The following is a 19,510-nucleotide window of genomic DNA, read 5'->3' as shown; positions in this document are numbered from 1 at the left end:
CTGCCTCGAGCTGGTAAAAGGAGTTCTCGAGCTAAAGCAAGTGCCGAGTCGGAGCCGAGGATCGGCTCCGAACCCATCAAGCAAGAAAGAAGGCGAGAGAAGACAACTAACATGGAACGTTATGGTAGGTACATAACTTCTTATTTCCGCTTGTGCAGATAAGGAATTACATGATTTAATGCATGCCACTGAGCAAGTAGGGAAGCATGGTTTACACTGTGGTTTTGATGCCTTGGAGGCTTCTTGTAGGGCTGCTCCCTCTGGCACAGTCATTAGAAGACATGCTTGGTTAAAGCAACAGAACTTGCCGGATCAAGTAAAAGCTAAGTTACTGGATGCTCCTGTTCAGCATAACGTTTTGTTTGGATCTAAGGCTGAAGAGGTGATTAAGAAGATGGAGGACAAGGCAAAATCCATGCAAACGGTTAAGGATTTCTTACAAAGTACAGCCACCCAGATTTAGTAGGAATTGGCCTACTAAAAATTGGTCCTTTCCCAACTCAGGCCTCAGAGGGGTAGATACAGATGCTCCCGAGGAAGGCCCCAAACTCAGACCTCCTACAGACCAAGACAGTGGACTGCTTCCACCCCTAGAGGTGGAGAGGATGGATCTCAAGCTCATAGAAAACAGGCTCAATGACTCCCTCTGCTGGGCTGCAGGAACTTCTTGCCTGGAAGCCCCTTTCTGAGGAAAACTCTTCCACCTAAATTGGACTCGTATAACCCAAGACAAGTGGGTTCTGGATGTGGTTTCAAGAGGTTACAAATTCCATTTTCATACCCTACCAAGACCAAGCAGATGGCCGGATCTACCAAAACATCAATGGGTAGAGGCCTTAAACCAGGTGGAAGCCCTCTTGGCTATGAGGGCCATAGAACTAGTTCCACTTTCAGAAATGGGACAAGGTTTTTACTCAAGGCTCTTTCTAGTCCCCAGAAAGCAAAATTCATGGAGACCCATTCTGGATCTGTCAGTCTTGAACACTTTTCTCGAGATACCAAAATTCAAGATGCTTACTCTACAGCAGCTTCTGCCAATGCTGAGCAAAAATGCATGGATGGTAACTTTGGATTTAAAGGAGGCTTATTTACACATTCCTATCAGGCAGGAGTGCAGAAAATGGTTCAAGGCCGGATCGAGGCACTATCGATTCTCTGCGCTGCCCTTTGGATTGTCTACTGCGCCCAGGGTCTTCACCAAATGCCTGGCACCAGTAGTAGCTTTTTGCAGACTCAAGGGAATTCAAATTTACCCTTTTCTGGATAACTGTCTTATTCAAGCAGACAGCAAGGATGTCTTACTCCAGCATCTAGAATTTGTTCAGAATCTTCTCAAGTTCCTGGGATTCACTGTGAACATAGTCAAATTTGACACCCTCACAACAGATAACTTTTCTGGGTGCTCTTCTAAACACAACAACCCAGATGGCATTTCTGACATCCGAAAAACAATTACAGCTGGCTTCAACTTTCAAAACCTTGGCGTCACTAACTCTGCTATCTGCAAGGAAATTCCTGCAGGCTTTGGGTTACATGGCCTCCTGCATCCTTCTCGTACCATATGCAAGACTGCATATGAGGAAAATACAGTGGTACCTAAAATGTGTATGGTCCCAGCATTGCCGCAGTTTAGACACACAGATCACTGTCCTGCCCTGTCTTCAAAGAGAATTCCTTTGGTGGTCCAAGGCATGTATTCAAAACAAAGGGAAAGCTTTCAGTCTGCCGCCAGCCAGATACTAACCACGGGCGCCTCAGATTAAACATGGGGAGCCCATTTGCAGGGCACATGTCTGCAGGGCCTTTGGACAAAGGATCAGAAGCACCTGCATATCAATTTAAAAGAAATGTTAGCTATTCAGAACGCTCTTGGCCTTCAGGAATCTTCTACAACCAGGACAACTACTGATACGGACAGACAACACCACAGTTATGTGGTACATAAACAAGCAAGGGGGTTCACACTCCTACCCCCTTTGCAGACTAGCCATGAATCTATGGAACACAGCTCTAGATTGCAAAATGGACCTACAAGCTCAGTATCTACCAGGGAAACTAAACATCCTGGCAAGACAGTCTGAGCAGGAACCTGTCAGACCCACATGAATGGATGCTGGACACCGAAATATTCAAGATGATTACAGCAGCCTGGGGATGCCCGCACATAGATCTTTTTGCATCCCACCTCAACCATCAACTACAGAGTTTTTGCACAAGGACATTCCACGAACTAGCATGGATAGTGGATGCATTGTTGGAGAAACCTCTCTGGGTATGCCTTCCCGCCTCTACCTCTTCTTCCACAGGTGTTATTAAAGATCAAGCAGGACAAGCCCAAGATGATAATTTTACTGGCCCAAATTGGCCTTGACAGTTTTGGTATCCAACACTGAAAAACCTTTCTCAGGAGCCCCCTTGGGTTTTACCTCAGACTCCGAACCTTCTGTCCCAACATCAGGGTCAGGTTCTGCACTCCCATGTCAGAACTCTCAGCCTGGCTGCCTGGCTAATCCAGGGTCTATGATTCATTCTCTCCTACCCAAACAGGTTATGGATGTCATTTTAGAAGCCAGACTTCCTAGCACTAGGAAATCTTATGCAGGAAAATGGAAAAGATTTTGCACCTGGATGCAGGCTCAGGATTCGGATCCTCTTATTCCTAATATTCCTCTGATTTTACTTTATCTATCAGACCTATTACATAAGGGTCTCCTTTTCCGTAAAAATACATGCCTCTATCTCTGCTCATTATAATACAGACCCTCCAATCTTTTCCCACCAGCTCATGAGACAGTTTCTCAGAGGAGCTAAGAATTTAAGGCCCCCTAGATCTCCACCCATTACTGCCTGGGATCTCAACTAGGTCTTGGAAAAACTCACTACCTCCTTTTGAGCCTGCTGCCACATCTGACATCAAGTTTTTGTCATGGAAGACAGCCATCCTGTTAGCTCTGACTTCTGCCAGGAGAGTTTCGGAGTTGCAAGCTCTCATGGCTGTGGAACCTTATATTTTTCACCAAGACAGGGTGTCTTTAAGGACTAATCCTACTTTCATGCCTAAGGTGGTTTCCAAAGTGGCTTCAAATCAAACTATTCACCTGCCAACTTTTTTCCCCAGTCCTCAAAATAAGGGGGAAAGGATCTTGCATTCCTTGGATGTACAGACAACTACGTTTTTACCTTGACAGAACCAAGGACATCAGGAAATCAGAGCAATTGTTTGTTTCTTATGATTTCAGTTCCCAAGGCAAAGCCATTTCAAAACAGACAATTTCTAAATGGATTGCTCATGGAATCAGATTTTGTTCACACCATGGAAAGCAGATCCCAGGGAGTATAAGGACTCACTCTACCAGGGCTGCTGCCACTTCAGCTGCCTTCCTCAGGGGAGTTCCTACCAAAGACATTTTGGAAACTCCAACTTGGAGTTCAGTGCATACTTTTTCTAAGCACTACAATCTACCTCTCTACTCTAAATCTAGGGCAGGCTTTGCTTCTGCTGTTTTGCAGGGCCTTTTAGCCACCCCCTCTACTTTATGACCACCTCCCTTTTCTGCTTTGGGATTCAACCCTACAGTGATGACCAACAGTGAAACACGAACATAGTACAGTTGTGTACACTTACCATAAATGTAGATGTTAGTGTCTTCACTGTTGCAGTCTGGGTTACCCTCCCTCCTGTCCCCTCTTATTTTTTCTTGTGTGGTTCCCTTCACCCTTCTGAGGTATATTTGCAAAAGGGTATGGGGTTATTCTCATTTTGGATCACCTGACATCTGGGGCAAGAAAAACTGGAGAACATGGCGTCTGCTGCCAGTTTTGTACTCCTGGCGCACTGACGTCAGGGAGCATGGCTGAGCAGCCGACGCCGGACCCAGACTTTGGGATTCTGGCTGAGGACTGCCTGTCAGCAGGGGAGAACCCTACAGTGATGACTGCAACAGTGAAGACACTCTAACATCTACATTTATGGTAAGTGTACACAACTGTACTTTACAGGCTCTGTCATTTGAAGGCATGCTTGGTTAAAAGAACAAAGTTTACCTGAACGTTAAAGTAAAATTATTGGATGCTCCACTACAGCAGGATACTTTGTTTGTTGTTAAGGCAGAAGAGGTGTTAAAGAAAATGGAGGATAAAGCAAAATCAATGCAAATCGATGCAGACAGTGAAGGATTTCTTACAGGTTCACCTAAGTTTAGCAGAAACTGGCCTTCAAAAAAATTGGTCCTTTCCGATGTCACAGGCCACAGAGGCAGACCTCCCAAGAGGCAGATCTCAGCCCCAAAGCTTCTACAGACCTAAACAATGGGGTGCTTCAGTCCCCAAAGGAGAAGACAAATCACAACCTTATAGGAAACGGTCCCAATGACTTCCCTCTACAGATGCTAAGCACTTGCCTTTTGGCAGCACCCTTAGGGGGAAAGCTAGCAGTTTTCTCACAAAATTGGCACATAATCACCCAGGACAAATGGGTACTGAATATTGTTTCTCAGGGTTACAGGTTCCATTTTCGCACCCTTCCAAAATCAAAAGTTGTGCCGGACCTGCCACAAAATCAATGGCAGAGGCACAAAAACAAATTGCTGCTCTCGTATGGGAGCTATTCAGAGTACCACATCAAGAACAGGGACAAGGATTTTACTCAAGACTTTTCCTGGTAACTAGAAAGGACAAAGCCTGGAGACCAATACTGGACTTGTCAATCCTAAATACTTTTTTGGGTGTTCCAAAATTCAAAATGTTAACACTACAGCAACTTCTACAGATGCTGGGCAAGAAGGCTTGGCTAGTTACTTTGGACCTTAAGGAGGCATGCCTGCATGTACCAATCAGACAATCTCGCAGAAGATACCTCAGATTCATAGCTGGCTCAATGCATTACCAATTCTCTGCACTGCCCTTTGGCTTATCTACTGCACCCAGGGTCTTCACAAAATGCCTGGCACCAGTAATTACATTTTGCAAACAAAGGAATTCAAATATATCCTTACTTGGACGACTGCCTTATTCAAGCAGAGAGCAAGGACATTCTACTAAAACATCTGGCGTTTGTAAAAAGATTACTAATTTGCCTAGGGTACACAGTAAACAAAAAATCAAAACTAGTGCTCTCTCAAGAGAATATTCCTGGGTGCAAGCTTAAATACAACTGCCCAGATGGCTTATCTCACACCAGACAAGCAAAGGCAACTGACTCATTACTTTTCAAATGATGGCAACAAAGACCCAGCTCCCTGCAAGAAAAATTCTGCAGGTCCTGGGCTTCATGGCATCCTGCATTCTACTAATTCCATATGCAAGACTGCATATGAGGAAATTAGTGGTATCTAAAAAGTGTTTGGACTCAACATTGCCACAACCTGGAAACAGTAGTAACTCTAATCCCCTGCCTACAGCAGGAGATTCGATGGTGGTCCCAGGCCTGTCACACCACAAGGGAAAGCCTTTCACCTTGCCCACAACCAGGCAGACAGTAATTGATGCATCGGATTATGCCTGGGGGGCACACATGGCAGGAAGATGTATTCAGGGCACGTGGCCGAAGGAACAAATGCATCTTCACATCAAAAAGATGCTAGCTGTACAGAATGCTCTGACAGCCTTCAAGGATCTACTACATCCAGGACAACTATTACTAAAGACGGACAATACCACAGTTATGTGGTACATAAGCAAGGGGTCACACATTCCTTCCCCCTCTGCAGGAAAGCCATGACTTTGTGGAATACAGCACTGACCTACCAGGTACATCTGCAGGCACAATTCCTGCCAGGAACAAAAAACACACTGGCAGACTAAGCAGAAATCTCATGGATCCTCACAAATGGAAACTAAATTCACAGGTCTTCAGCATGATAACAAGGAACCCAGACATGGATCTTTTTGCCTCCCCTCACAACTGCCAGCTACAGAAATTCTGCACAAGAACTTATCACTCACAAGCATGGAAAGTGGATGCTCCATCATTCAGCTGGAAAACCGTGATAGTCTATGCCATTCCTCCACTGCCTCTTAGTGTGCTCCTAAAAGTCAGACGAGAAGCCAAAAATGATCCTGATTGCCCCACACCGGCCATGCCAGCACTGGTACCCAATCCTAAAGACCTTGTCTCAAGGCCCAGCCTGGCCTTTACCTCAAATTCCTCATCTTCTGACTCGACAAAATCAGATTCTGCACAGTCAACTCAGAACCTTAAATCTGGCTGCATGGCAGAAATTATAGGCACTCAGACCACACCTCTCTAAAGCTGTTATGGATGTCATTTTAGAAGCCAGGAGGCTCAGCACTAGGAAATCTTATGCAGAAAAATGGAAGAGATTCTGTGCTTGGAACCAGGCGCAAGGACTCGAACCACTTCCAAATATACCTCAGATTTTACAATACCTAACTGAGATGCTGGACAAAGGACTATCCTTATCTATTAAGATCCATGCCTCTGCCATTTCAGCTCATTACAATACGGAACCTCCTATTTTTTCACATCCACTACTAAAAGTACCTCAGAGGTGCAAAAAACATAAGACCCCCCCCCCCCCCCCAAGGAGAGCACAAATACCTACTTGGGATCTCAATTTTGTTTTAGAAAAGCTCACTGCCTCCATTTGAGCCAGCCAGCACTGCTGATATAAAATGCTTATGGAAAACTGCTCTGCTCCTAGCAATAACTTCAGCAGAGTCTGAGTTACAGGCATTAATGGCAGTGGAACCTTTCATCATTTTTCATCAGGACAGGGTCTCACTAAAGACAAACCCAATATTTATGCCAAAGGTGATTTCCAGTGTGGCTCTTAACCAAAACCATTCATTTGCCAACTTTCTATCCAAATCCCCAGAATAAGGGGGAGAGACTTCTGCACGCTTTGGACATACACGGCTACGATACAAAACAAAAGCTTTCAGAAAAACTGAGCAACTGTTTAGCTTATGCTGCAGGGTCACACGGAAAGCCTATCTCAAAGCAGACCATTTCAAAATGGATAGGACACTGCATTTGCTTCTGCTATGCACAACATGGAAAATCAGTGCCTAAGGGCATTAAACCACATTCTACCAGAGCAGCAACCCTTTAGCAGCCTTTCTCAGAGGAGTACCAACCAAGGACATTTTAGAAGCTGCATCCTGGAGTTCAGTGCACAATTTCACCAAGCACTACCACTTGCCTCTTTACTCTAAATCCAGAGCAGACTTTGCCACTGCAGTTCTGCAGGGCCTGGTAGCCTCTCCCAATCCTATTTAGGACCAGCCACCCAACCTCAGCTTTGGGATTCTATCCAAGTGTAATGACTGCAACGGTGAAACACTATGAACATAGTAATGTATCTACCATAAATGTAGATGTTGGTGTATACACTCTTGCAGTCCAGGTTACCCACCCACCACCCCCTTTTTCTTTGGTACTTCTCAATTCTATACAATCTATGTGGTGTATTTGCTTGTAGATGAAGAAAATGTTTATTTTACTACATGCATGCTTTTTGGCATACTTTTTTACAGCCTTCCTATTTGGGGGCACCTGACATCTGAGGCAAGAAAAAGTGAAGAAAATGGCGGTTGCATCTTTTTATACCCCTGGCGCACTGACGTCAGGGAAGAGGCGACAGCAACAGACGTCGGACCTAGACTTTGGAACTCTGGCCGACTGCGGGTAGCCTGCCAGCAGGATAACCCAAGTGTAATGACTGCAACAGTGAATACACTAATATCTACATTTATGGTAGGTACGCAGCTGTACTTTTCTGTTGCTAATTACTTCTGTGGTTTAGCTTATGGTGTTTGTCCCGTATTTGGTTCTATTTTTTCTTTTCTGTTAGTGGGAGATCATGTCTGACCGGTTCCCAGGTTTGTGCTGCACTCCTTGTGGGCACAAACTTCCCAAGCAGGGCACCCATAAGAAGTGCTTGTATTGCCTGGGAGCTCATTTAATATCTGAATGTTCTGTCTGCTGCTTTTAACCCCCAGGCCCTGGCAGACAGACTGAACAAACTTTTATTGTCGGGGGCCTTCTTCCTTACCTGGCTAAGGCTCAGACCCCTAGCTTGACTTAATCCTCTCTTTCATCTAAGGAGTTTGAGGTTCTCCCCTCCTTCCTGAGGGACTCTCTAAGAATCCAAAGTCTATAGACCCCGCTCTGGATCCACAGTGGTCTGCTCCCTGTTTGGATCCTACTGTCTCTCTAGATCTGGGGGAGATTTTCCATTTCCTTGACCCTGATGTCTGTTCCCGCTTCAGATCATAGGCCCTTGGATCCCAGGACCTCTACTCAGTCTCTGGCCCTGTCCTCTAAATCCAAGCACCCTTTGCCATCCCAGTCAGCTTCTTCTAGGTCCTCAAGAGGCTTGTCTAAGGCAGATGTGGACAGGGTAATAAGGAGGGTACTTAAGGCCCAGATCCAAATGGGGGTATTTCCTCCTCCATCCCATGTCTGATCTTTGAGCTACCTGGGTCATTCTGTCCAGACTCCTTCTCCGATCTGTCCCACTGCTGTATGCCTCTGACTTGGTGCGGAGCGAGCTTCCTTCCTGGATGCAGAGTGAGTCTCTGAGCAGTGGTGTCCGTGTTTGGTCTGGGGGGTTGGGATTGGTTCCCTCCTTTTTGGAGCGGTACATTCCTTTGCGTGCTTCCAGCACTCTATAGCTCTGGTCCTATGCCTCTTGGAGGCTGTGGATCTGGCGCAAGTCCTGTCCGTCTCTCATCAGTAGCTTCAGCTCTGAGGACTTTGGATAGGGCTTTGCCTGTCCTTTCAGGTAGTGGAGAGGGTTTTCTCCCGGGTTAGATATTTGATGGTACAAGTTCCTTAATCCATCCCTGTACCTCCATCAGATCCAGGTCTTTTCTCTCATCCTGCCATGAGTTTTCCCATCCCATGCAGCCTCCAAGACTTCCCTGCTAAAGAGGGATCCCCCTTTTCTGATACCTCCCCAGACTACCCTACTGAGGTTCCTCAGAGGCCGTGTAAAAGGAGGCATGTGGACTCCCTCTGTATGAGAATAAGGACTTCGATGAGGGGGAAGGATCCCCCAGTCCCCACCCAAGGATGCCTTTTTCAGAGAGGTCTTGGAAATTTTGAAGCAGAAAGGTGGGTAGTCTGCCCAACCTCCTGAGTCATTTCTTTAAGAAGCATTCGAAATGGGCCCATCTATGTCCTGGGTGACTCCACATCCCCGCGGATGACCTGGTGGATTTCTCATTGAGCATGAAAGGATCCGGACGTCGAGCCTATACCTAAGCAGCCCAGTGGTTTTTAGTGCCCTCTATTGACAGGTAGCTCTGGAATAAGGGTTCTGTGGTCAATGCTGTGGTGGCGGCCACCAAGAAAGAACTGGCAGAGGACTGCCAGTGTCCATTTGCCAAACGAGTCCAGAGTGTTAGACATAATTAGAAACTGTTTACGCCTTGGCAACTTTTGTGCTGAGGTCATTAAACTGTAGCTGATTTCCCTCTGTTAGAAGGATCTGGTCAAAGAAATGACTGCTTCCCTCTTAGTCCATGCCAACGGAGAAATTAGTTTCTTGCAAGCTGGCCACTCATCCATCGCCAATTCTTTGAAGAGGTTACCCTGCCATACCACAGGGGGTACCTCATGAGCAGATGGTTCAGGATTTGGCCTCATCCATGCATGCCCTCTTAAGAAATGCGACTGTGGAGACTTTCAGTGCATTGTTAATGTCCCTTACAATGACTCCTCACTTTTTGAGCCTTCGGTTAGACACTCACCTGCAGCAAAAAGGATGGGAATACCCTTTGTTGTTGGAATCAAAATTTCTACCCACCAGAGGTCCTTTTCCAGAAACCAGTGTAGCCTTTCCAGAGCCCTTGTGGAGAACCCTCCTCTAGAGACAGTGGGGGGGGGGCAGTTGCAGACAGCCGCAGAGGGGGGGGGGGCTGCAGAACTGGGGCTTTTGAGGACCCCCTTCTGATAAGCCCTGGGAGCACTCCTGAGGCACTGTCCAACTGTCTCAGGAGGCAGTTGGAATGATTAGCTTTGCACCTCGTAGCCTGGGCCCAGTTAATTCAAAACAGTTTGGTGCTAAGCATAATATCCAGAGGCTGTTATTCCCTTTTCCCTTACCCCTCCGAACTCAAGAAACCTGGACATGCCACCTGGTTAATGGAAGTGGGTAGTATAGGAAATTCAGTAGCTGCTGTAAGTCCTCCATCGACCTATCCTAGATCTCAGTAAGAGTACTTAAAGAAAGAGGTTCTGAATGGTTATGGCTCTGTCCATTCTGCTGTTGCACAAGGATGACTGGATGTGCTTGATGTGAAGGACGTGTACCGTCACACAAAAATAGACAGACGCTCCAGGAGATTTCTGCACTTCAGGTGGGAACCGGGCATTACCAGCTCAGAGCACTGCCCTTTGGACTCACCACAGCCCCCCCCAGGTGTTTACCAAATGCATGGGAGTGGTAGCTGCTCTTTTGAGCCTTAAGGGATTCCAGGTATTTCCATATTTGGATTGGCTCCTAACTACCCCCACGAAGCATTGGCTGATTCTGGCCAGGAACTACTTATGCCTGTTAGTGCAAACCCTGGGCATTACCATAAACGTGTAAAGTCCAACCTGACTCCAGTTCAGAGCAGAGTTCTTAAGTGCACAGCTCGTTACGAGCCAGCAGATAGTTTCTCTTCCCCTACACTACATTGCCATTCTCAGAAGGTCTAGCAGTTTAGTCAGGCCCCCTCCACTCATCTGATCTTGCAGGTCTTGGGGTCCATGTCTGCAGCCATCCTATTAGTGCCCCTGGCCAGGTTCTTCATGCAGGTTCTACTGTGGATAAGACAACAGCCAGTTCACCAAAGCAGTTTATTCTCTGTAGATACTCTTCTCTAGTGCCTCGGCTATACAAAGCCTTCTGTGGACTCTGTAGTCCATTCTCTCAGCCCTTCTCTTCGCCTCAAATTGACACCCATATGCAAACGTCATGTCAGTTGGTGGATTCATTCCATCAATGTTCTTCTTTGCAGACCCTTTGTCAATGATCCTCCCATAGCCACCATGACCAAGGATGCTTACCAGTTCAGGTGGTGGGTTCATTACAGTGGGAAGATGGTCCAAGGCACATGGTCTACTCCGGAGACCAGTTTGCATGTCAGTGTGCTAGAGATGAGTGTCCTGATGTTGCAAGCCTTTCGGGATGTTCTCCCTCCAAGGACTATTGCAGTACACTCAACATGTCAGTTGGCTGGTACATCAACGAAGGTGGGACCCGATCTTACACCCTGTGCAGAGAGGCCATGAGTGTGGGAGTGGACAGTCTTTTTTTCAGACCGCCTTGATTGCAATTCAAATCCTGTGGGGAAACCAGTAGCAGACTCTCAGCAGGTTGCTTCTTATTCCACGAGTGGTCCCTCAGCCAGTCAGTAGTGAACATAATCTTCAGTAGGTGGGATTGACCTTGCTGTGACCTCTTTACCTCTCCCCTCAACAAATGCATTCAGTTCTTCACTCTTCCTCTCTGGGAGACCCTGATTGATGCTGTAGTCCATGATTGGCCCCGGGGTCTTCTGTATGCTTGCCCTCCTTCCACTTATTCCCAAGTTTCTGCAGAAGGCAAGCAGGTTGAAGAGCTCAGTCCTTACCCCCCCCCCCAACCTTATGGCCTTGCCAAGTGTGGCTCCCCTTCCTGTGGTCTCACCTGAAGTGTCCTTCCTCAATACTGGAACCCATTTGGGACCTTCTCACCCATCAGGGGATCCAACACCCAAATTTCAAAACCTGAAATTGGCTTCTCCAATTCCTTTCTATCCTTTTCACAAGGGAGCTAGCTTTTCTATTTCTAATTTCCACACCACTAGTCAAGCTCATTCGTTCATTCAGACCATGCAAATCCTTCATGAAGGACGTTTTCTTATTGAGGTCCCCTGTTAGGGATCCTTCTCATTGGGACCTTATTCTGGTGCTGCAGGCATAGACTCTGGGACCCTTTTTAACCTGCAGCTATTTGCGACATGAAGTTTCTATCCTGGAAAACAGCTCTCTTGTTGGCTATCACTTGCACCAAGTAGATTTCTGAGCTTCAAGCTCAGTCTTCTAAGCCTCCTTGCATACTGTTCCATAGAGTCTTTATGCACAAATTCTTTTATGTCTAAAGTAGCTAAAGAAAGCATTATTAAGCAGTCCATTCAACTTCCAGTGTTTCCCAATTTTTCAAAACTGGGTATGTTCTTCACCTTTTAGATGTTCATAGATCTCTCCATTTTTAGTTGCACAGGACCAAGCAACAGTCTGACCAGCTTTCTATAGCCTTTTCGAACAGTGTTGGACAAGCAGTGTCGAAAGTTACCTTGGCAGGATGGATCTCCAGTTGCATCTCCATTTCTTCTTCCAGGGGGGTGTGGTTACCTAAACCCCATCAAGCACATTCTACCAGAGCTATGGCTATTTTTTCAGCTTTCTGTGCCAGGACTTCTGTTAAATGTGCTGCAGCTGCATGGTCCAATCACACTTCTTTCAGAAGTTAGATGCTATTTCCAGGAGCAGGGCTTCCTTTGGCTCAATGGTGCTTCGGCATGTTCTGTGAGTGCCACTCAAGGTTCTGTCATCTGGGGACTGACCCTGTTGTGAAGGTTAATGAAGGAGACCACATCAGATTAAAGTTTTATGTCTTGCCATAACTTGGCATCTGTGTTTTCTTCCTTCATTCGTCTTCACTTTCCCACCCAACCATCCCCATGCATTCTTAAGGAACCTGGGCAAGCTCAGGATGGTTTCTTCTGTGTCTGAGCCTCTTCTGCCAGTCTTGTCAGTGTGATGTGACCTCAGTTTTTGGCTGAGTAGTTGGGTGGATGCAGGGGATTGTGGGTATGAGGGGATCATGAGTCTGATCCAAGATTATATAGAAGTGGCCGAGCCAGATCGAAGGGTCTGATCTGAGACCCAGTTGAGGAGAATGAAGGAAGCTGACACAGATGCCAAAATATATGGTAAGACATAACTTTTTATTCTTGGGCTTCTATTCCACTGTAGGACTGGGATGCATTGGGTGTGTTGCACAGGGCAGGGTTGAGGCCCAACTGCAGCTGCACCTTTTAAGAGAGTCTTGCATTTCCTTGTGAAAGTCGTCCTCTTTAAAGACTTGTCTGTTAAGAGAATTGCTTGCCTAATATTGGGTTATTTTGGCCAGCTGTGTAGGAAATCTACATTGGCAAATCCTCACCCTGTGGCTGTTTCCTGCAGGTGTCCTGGTTCTCTTGGCCTGAAGTGGGAGTGCACTTATATTTGTCCCTTTAAGGGTTAGAGGGCCTTCCTCTCTCCCATCTTTGAGTAGGTGATAGCTGTTTTTGTGGTGCTTTTTAACTCTCGTGTTGGCCTAGAACTTGAGGGGGGGGTAGGACTTCTCATATGGTCTTTTGATGGGAGAGCCTACCTTGAGATGGCTGTGCTGTGGCTCCTGATCCCATTCACTCCTTGATGCATGGGTTCCTTCTGTCATTGGGCATTCCATCTAGTAACCATGACTGCAATCTGTTCCATTTTACTTGGTTAAGAAGTCTCTAGCTCACTTCTGATAGCTTGTGTCCAGTTGTGCCTTTTGACTAGGTGTTCCAGTAATAAGCTGTGAGCTGGTCATGTAGTATTTTGGTTCCTTTCCAATTTCTTGTTTTGATTAAACACAAATGTAGGGCCTGAGAGCCTGGAATTTTACATTAGTCTGTGTCCACAAAAGAGCTACTTGTTGAGGTACTCATTCCTCTGGCCTCAGCTGTTGGATTTCATTAGATACCTGGTACATTTGTACTTGTATCTGTAGTTTAAGTGCAGAATTTTCATTGTTCTTGGATTTGGAGGTTAGGAAGGGATTAAAGGGTGAATTATCCATTTCAGAGAAATGAGGGCTTTCATTTAGTATTGGCAATATTGCGTGTTGTCATGCCTGCCTCCAAAACTAGAAGCATCCAGAAATAAGGTGCCAAAGGCTGATTGCTGGTTCTGAATAGCTGAATAAAAAAGTGTGCTCTTTGAAGATAAGTGAGAACATATTTAAAACAGGCCCCAAGTTAGAGAAAAATTAATGTATTTTTCAGCTATGTTGGACTTCTGAGCTTTAGCTGTTTTTGATTTATGAAATGTTTTTTATACTTGAGGCTGGGAAGATTTCTGCAGTTGGAAGAAAAACTTTTTTCAGGAATTAACTTTTTTTTTTTCCTTTGCAGTGAGAGTAGCATGTTTGTCTCTAGGAGACGTTTCATCTTGAAGACATGTGGTACTACCCTCTTACTGAAAGCACTGGTTCCCCTTCTAGAGCTTGCCAGGGAATATGCTGGGTTTGATACAATTGAGGTAAGTTGGATCACGGTCAAGTGCAAAACAGTCTCGGTGAAGTGACTGCATTAACAAATATTATCTGCAGTGGTAGCACAGTGCTGTGAAGTTTTAATATTGCTGCCTCACAAACTTGTATTCTTGGTTCATCTCAATAAATGATTTTCACTTTTTCCCCATGTCTGAGTTGCCACAATTTCTAAAAGACATGCTGGTAAGTTGAGCGCTAAGCATGAATGTGGATATGTGAGCCTTTTGTGCTGATTCTTAGCTTTCAGTTTTTGCTTGCTTGGATCAAAGTGGTATAGAAAATGGATAGAGATGATTTGACCAATCCAGTGTTCATTCTACCAGATTACTGGAAATATAACCCTTGCTTCTTTGTGGTTTAGGATTTCCCTGTTTGTGCAGTCAGAAAGGAAAGTCCATTACTGTTTTTATTTTAGAAGTCTGATTAATGTTGATTGGTGGGCATGTATGAGCTTTTTGAAGGTCCTCTGTACTTGCAGTTATTGGAGCACCTCCACATTTCAGAGTAAGATACAGTAGTTAGGGTGAGGAGTCAGTCTAATCTGCATAGGGACAACTTTACATTCTTTCTTGCACCTTTGTATGCGTCTCTGTATCCCCCAGTATCTTTGTCTTCTGCCCACAAGTTTTGGGCTATTTTCTTGCCTGTCTGATACCACTCTAGATACCCCTCCTTCTGGTTTCTAATGACTTGTACTGCATTTATTTATCTTGTTTTCGCTTTTAAAGTAATACCTGATTCATTTCTTTCAGAATTTCTTTTATTCTCGGAAAAATTTTATGAAGCCATCCCAACAAGAGTACCCTCACAGGAATTTTCAGGAGGAGGTGGAATTCTTGAATGAGATATTTCCAAGTAAGTTAGATCTGTGAATGTTTATACTAATGTAGTTTCCCAAAGACCTGTTTTGAATGCAGTAGCTTATAAAAAAAAATTGCAATGAAAGGCAGCAGCTAAGATGAACACTGGCTGTTCATCTGTTCCAGACATTCTCCCCTCAAAAGTTTGTTCACAATTTGCAAACTGTTAACAGAACTATCTGACCACATTTTCCAGTGGTTAGTGGCATTTCAAATGTGCAGATGTCATGACTACAATGTCCATTGTCTGTGACCGTTTTAACCCTGCCAGTTTTTCACTGGATCTAAGGGAGCGGTCTCAGTAAGCACTTTTGACCTATTCTCTTTGGGGAGGGAGGGGGGTGTCTAACTCCTAGATGAAGATTGCAGGACACACTTGATCATGTTGCTGGCTTGTTCACTGAGTTCACGAAGTTCACTGAAGAAATAAGTCTGAGCATTCTGAAAGCACAAGTCGCCTCATTACACCAGGAGTGCTTAGGAGAGCATCTCTAGTAAAAAGTACAGTGTGTTGTACTTTGACAATAGTGCAACAGCAAGTGTAGCCCCAGAGAATAGAGGGCCTTGCAACAGTTGTCTGCATCACTAGGCTGACTTGATTGGTGAAGGTGGAGTCTGATTTTCTGCTTAAAATGCTGAAATAATCCCAGTGATTGAACAGAGGAACATGACCATAAGAAGTTTGCTGTTTCTTTATGTAAGTTTATAATATATGTAGCTCTGGCAGTTGTATATCAGAGGATAAAGAACTGAAGATGTTCTTCGTGTTTCAGTGTTGCAGTCATCACATGTGGGTTATCTGCCTGCAGGTAGCCCTCGGCTGGCCTGAGTACCAGAGTCTTTGGATTTGTGCGTTGGATGCTGTCTTCCATAACGTCAGGGGTATAAAACCTGCAACCGACGCCATTGCATCAGTCTTTCTTGCCGTGCGGTGCCCGAAGCAGTTTGCAAGTGCCGGTTGCTGAAATTTTCGTTTTCGAGTTTCAGACCCGAAGTCTTCAAAAAAGCTAAATACCCCATTGGGGATCCTTTTTCTTGCTCTAACCGATGTCCGTAAAAGTTAACAATTGTCTTAGCTGTGGAAAACAAATACCTCAGATTTTCATTCTTACTGCAAACCCTGCTTAGGCCCATACCACTACATCCCTTGTCTGTTTTGTCTTCATCACCCGAACTATCAGTCGGGCTATTTTTGCAGCTAATTAAGTTTGTCCTCTGTGTACTCTGAAATGGCTTTGTCAATCCATCAGACTATCTTCCCAAAAAATAAGGATAGAGACCGCATAGGTCAAACTACCGGCAACGCTTCCGTTAAGCTAGTCGCCGGTCCACCGGTACTCGGTGAGGCACTTTCGCAGGCCTCGACTGAGACCCATTCGGAGTCTGGTATACCATGAGATGCTTAGACTATGGAACATGCAGATGTCTGTACCTTGGATGGGTCCGCAGGCACTGGCTTCTGAGGGTGTATTCAAGCCTACAGACATTCATATTAAACAGACGCCATCGTTTTCATCCAGGCCTAACACACCACACCCATTCGGAGTCTGGTATACCATGAGATGCTTAGACTATGGAACATGCAGATGTCTACCTTGGATGGGTCCGCAGCCGCTGTGCAGGCACTGGCTTCTGAGGGTGTATTCAAGCCTACAGACATTCATATTAAACAGACGCCATCGTTTTCATCCAGGCCTAACACACCACGCCTAGAAAACTGACCAAACCGCAGGCCCATATGCCTAAAAACAAATGCTTAGAATGGCTGAAGACCTCATTACCTTGATTAGGGGAAGCCAGTCTTCCCCCTCTGAGACCTAGAACAGAGTTTGATTCTTTTGATCAGGAATCTGATTTTTCTGCTCCTTCTGATTACCAAATTTGCCCTTAAATGAGGATTCTGATGCAGAGGATTCCATTCCTTATGCTTCCCCTCCAGATGTTTCTTTCGGTGCAACCTTGCACACTCTTGGGGAGCATTTCTGCTGGGAAAGCCAGGATTACGGTCTCCAAAAAGAGGCTCAGGGAATTCATACTCCTACCGCAACACAGGCCTTTAGCTATCCCTCCTGTTTGGACATTGTCTGCTTTATTGGAATTTAGCCTTTCCCCAGACAGTACCTCCAGCTTCCAGAAGACCTGACTGGTATTAGAGTACCTGACTCAAGTTCCTCTTCAAGAATCCTCTTGCAGATCCAGAGACCATTTCCCAAGGACCAAAAGGCATTAAGGCTACTGCTGCCAAAAATCCTACCCTTCTGATAGAGGTTCTAGAGCCTTAGATGGGGTAAGAAGGTATACACGTCTGCTACCTTGGCCATCAGGGCTTTAAATTGCCAGTTTCATATGTTAAAGTATCAGCAGCAAATTATGGGGCTACTTAAACAGAAAATGATGATTCCTGACTCTACTGAACACAGAATTACAGGATTTAATGCATTCTGCAGAACAAGTTGGTAAACATGCTTTGCAATGTGGTTTTGACGCTTTAGAAGCATCTTGCAGGGCTGCTGTGTCTGTACTTTAGAAGGCACGCTTGGCTTAAGGAACAAAACTTGCCAGGTAATGTAACAGCTAAATTTCTGGATGCTCCCTTAAAGACCACCTTTTTGGCAACAAAGCAGAAATCCTCAAAAGGATGGAGGAAAAAGCTAAATCTATGCAAACTGTTAGATTTCCTACAAGTACAGACCCCCCAATTCAGTAGGCATTGGCCTTTGAAGAACTGGTCCATTCCAGTCCCTTCTAGGCCTTTTCAGTCCAAACCCAGGAACAGCAGACCACCTAGGCTACAGTCTCAGGCTTCGCACAAACCTAAGCAGTGGGGGGCTCTCACTTCCAAAACAGGGAATAGTAAGCCACCCCCCTACGGAAAAATGGCACAATGACTTGACCTTAACCCTTCCAAGCCCTGCTCTACTATCTGCTTCCTTAGGAGGAAAGCTCGCCCTGCATGCAAAAAACTGGGAACTCATTACCCAGGACCATTGGGTTTTGAACGTAGTTTCCAAAGGATACAGATTCCACTTCCACACCCTACCAACACCAAATGGTTGGCCAGACCTTCCCCCAAATCAGTGGGCGGACGCTCAACAGCAGATTCTGTCTCCTCAATATCAGGGCTATTCAGCCTGTCCCAGTAGAACAAAGGGGACAGGGCTTTTATTGACTTTCTGATACCCAGAAAAGACAACTCCTGGCGTCCTGTCCTGGACCTCTCTATTCTCACTACCTTTTTGGTAGTTCCAAAATTCAAAATGCTAACTCTGCAATAGCTGCTTCCCATGGCAGGATGCCTGGCTGGCAACCCTAGACTTAAAAGAAGCTTACCTGCACATCCCAATAAGGGAATCTTGCAGTAAATACCTATGTTTCAGGGCAGGCTGCATGCACTAGCAGTTCTCTACACTTCCCTTTGGCTTATCTACTTCGCCCAGCTTATTCACAAAGTGCCCATCTCCAGCCATTGCATTTCGCAGGCAGAGAAATATTCAAATTTACCCATGTTTGGACAATTGTCTTCAGGCAGAAAGCCAGGACTTGCTATTAAAAACACCTGGCATTCATAAAACTTCTAACCTCACTGAGGTACACAGTCAACGAAAAGAAATCTCACCTAGGACCTTGCCAACTGGGAGCAAGCTTGAACAACTTCCCAGATGGCATTCCTCACTCGAGAAACAAGTTTATTTGACAACCTACTTCAGACTATTGGCCACAAAACTCCAGCTGTCTGCAAGGAAAATACTGCAAGCCCTGGGGTTCATGGCCTCTTGCATTCTACTAATTCCATATGCAAGACTGCATATGAGGAAACTCCAATAATATCTAAAAAGCCTATAGTGTCAACATTTTCAGGACCTGAATTTCTATTCCTTGTATCAAGACAGTTCCTTTGGCGGGCAGAGGCCTGCTACCACAACAAGGGACTCCCTTTCACTCTACCCCCTGCTGCCCAAACACTAACAGAAGCATCAGACTATGCATGGGGGCTCAAAGGGCAGTGCATTCAGGGCAAATGGAACCTGAGAGATGCACCTGCATATCAATCAAAAAGAAATGTTAGCTGTACAGAATGCTCTGACAGCCTTCAAAGACTGTATTCTTCCAGGACAGCTATTGGTAAAGACAGAACACAGTTATGTGGTACATAAACAAGCAGGGGGGAACCCAGTCATACCCTCTCTGCAGACTAGCCATGGCTCTGTGGAACACAGCCTTGAGCTACCAAGTACACCTGCAAGCTCAGTTCTTGCCAGGCATACTAAATTCACTGGCAGGCGACTTGAGCTGAAATCTCATGGACCCATATGTAGGGAAACTAGATGCCAAAATGTTCAACCTCTTGAA

The 19,510-nt window shown here is 45.5% G+C and overlaps 1 protein-coding gene across 1 annotated transcript in view; it reads left to right on the top strand.

Annotated features, from left to right (window-relative positions):
* The window catches only part of AMD1 (adenosylmethionine decarboxylase 1), a 314,714-nt gene that overhangs the window by 140,772 nt on the left and 154,432 nt on the right, over positions 1 to 19,510 (top strand). The window contains exons 3-4 of the mRNA XM_044071522.1: positions 14,161 to 14,287; positions 15,053 to 15,155. Coding sequence (XP_043927457.1) covers positions 14,161 to 14,287; positions 15,053 to 15,155 — 230 coding nt within the window. The remainder of the gene's footprint in view (positions 1 to 14,160; positions 14,288 to 15,052; positions 15,156 to 19,510) is intronic.

This window comes from Protopterus annectens, chromosome 1.part0 (genome assembly GCF_019279795.1).
Source record: "Protopterus annectens isolate FY-2018-M chromosome 1.part0, PAN1.0, whole genome shotgun sequence".
NCBI classification, from domain to species: Eukaryota; Metazoa; Chordata; order Ceratodontiformes; family Protopteridae; genus Protopterus; species Protopterus annectens.
This window is presented reverse-complemented; position numbering and strand designations above follow the sequence as displayed.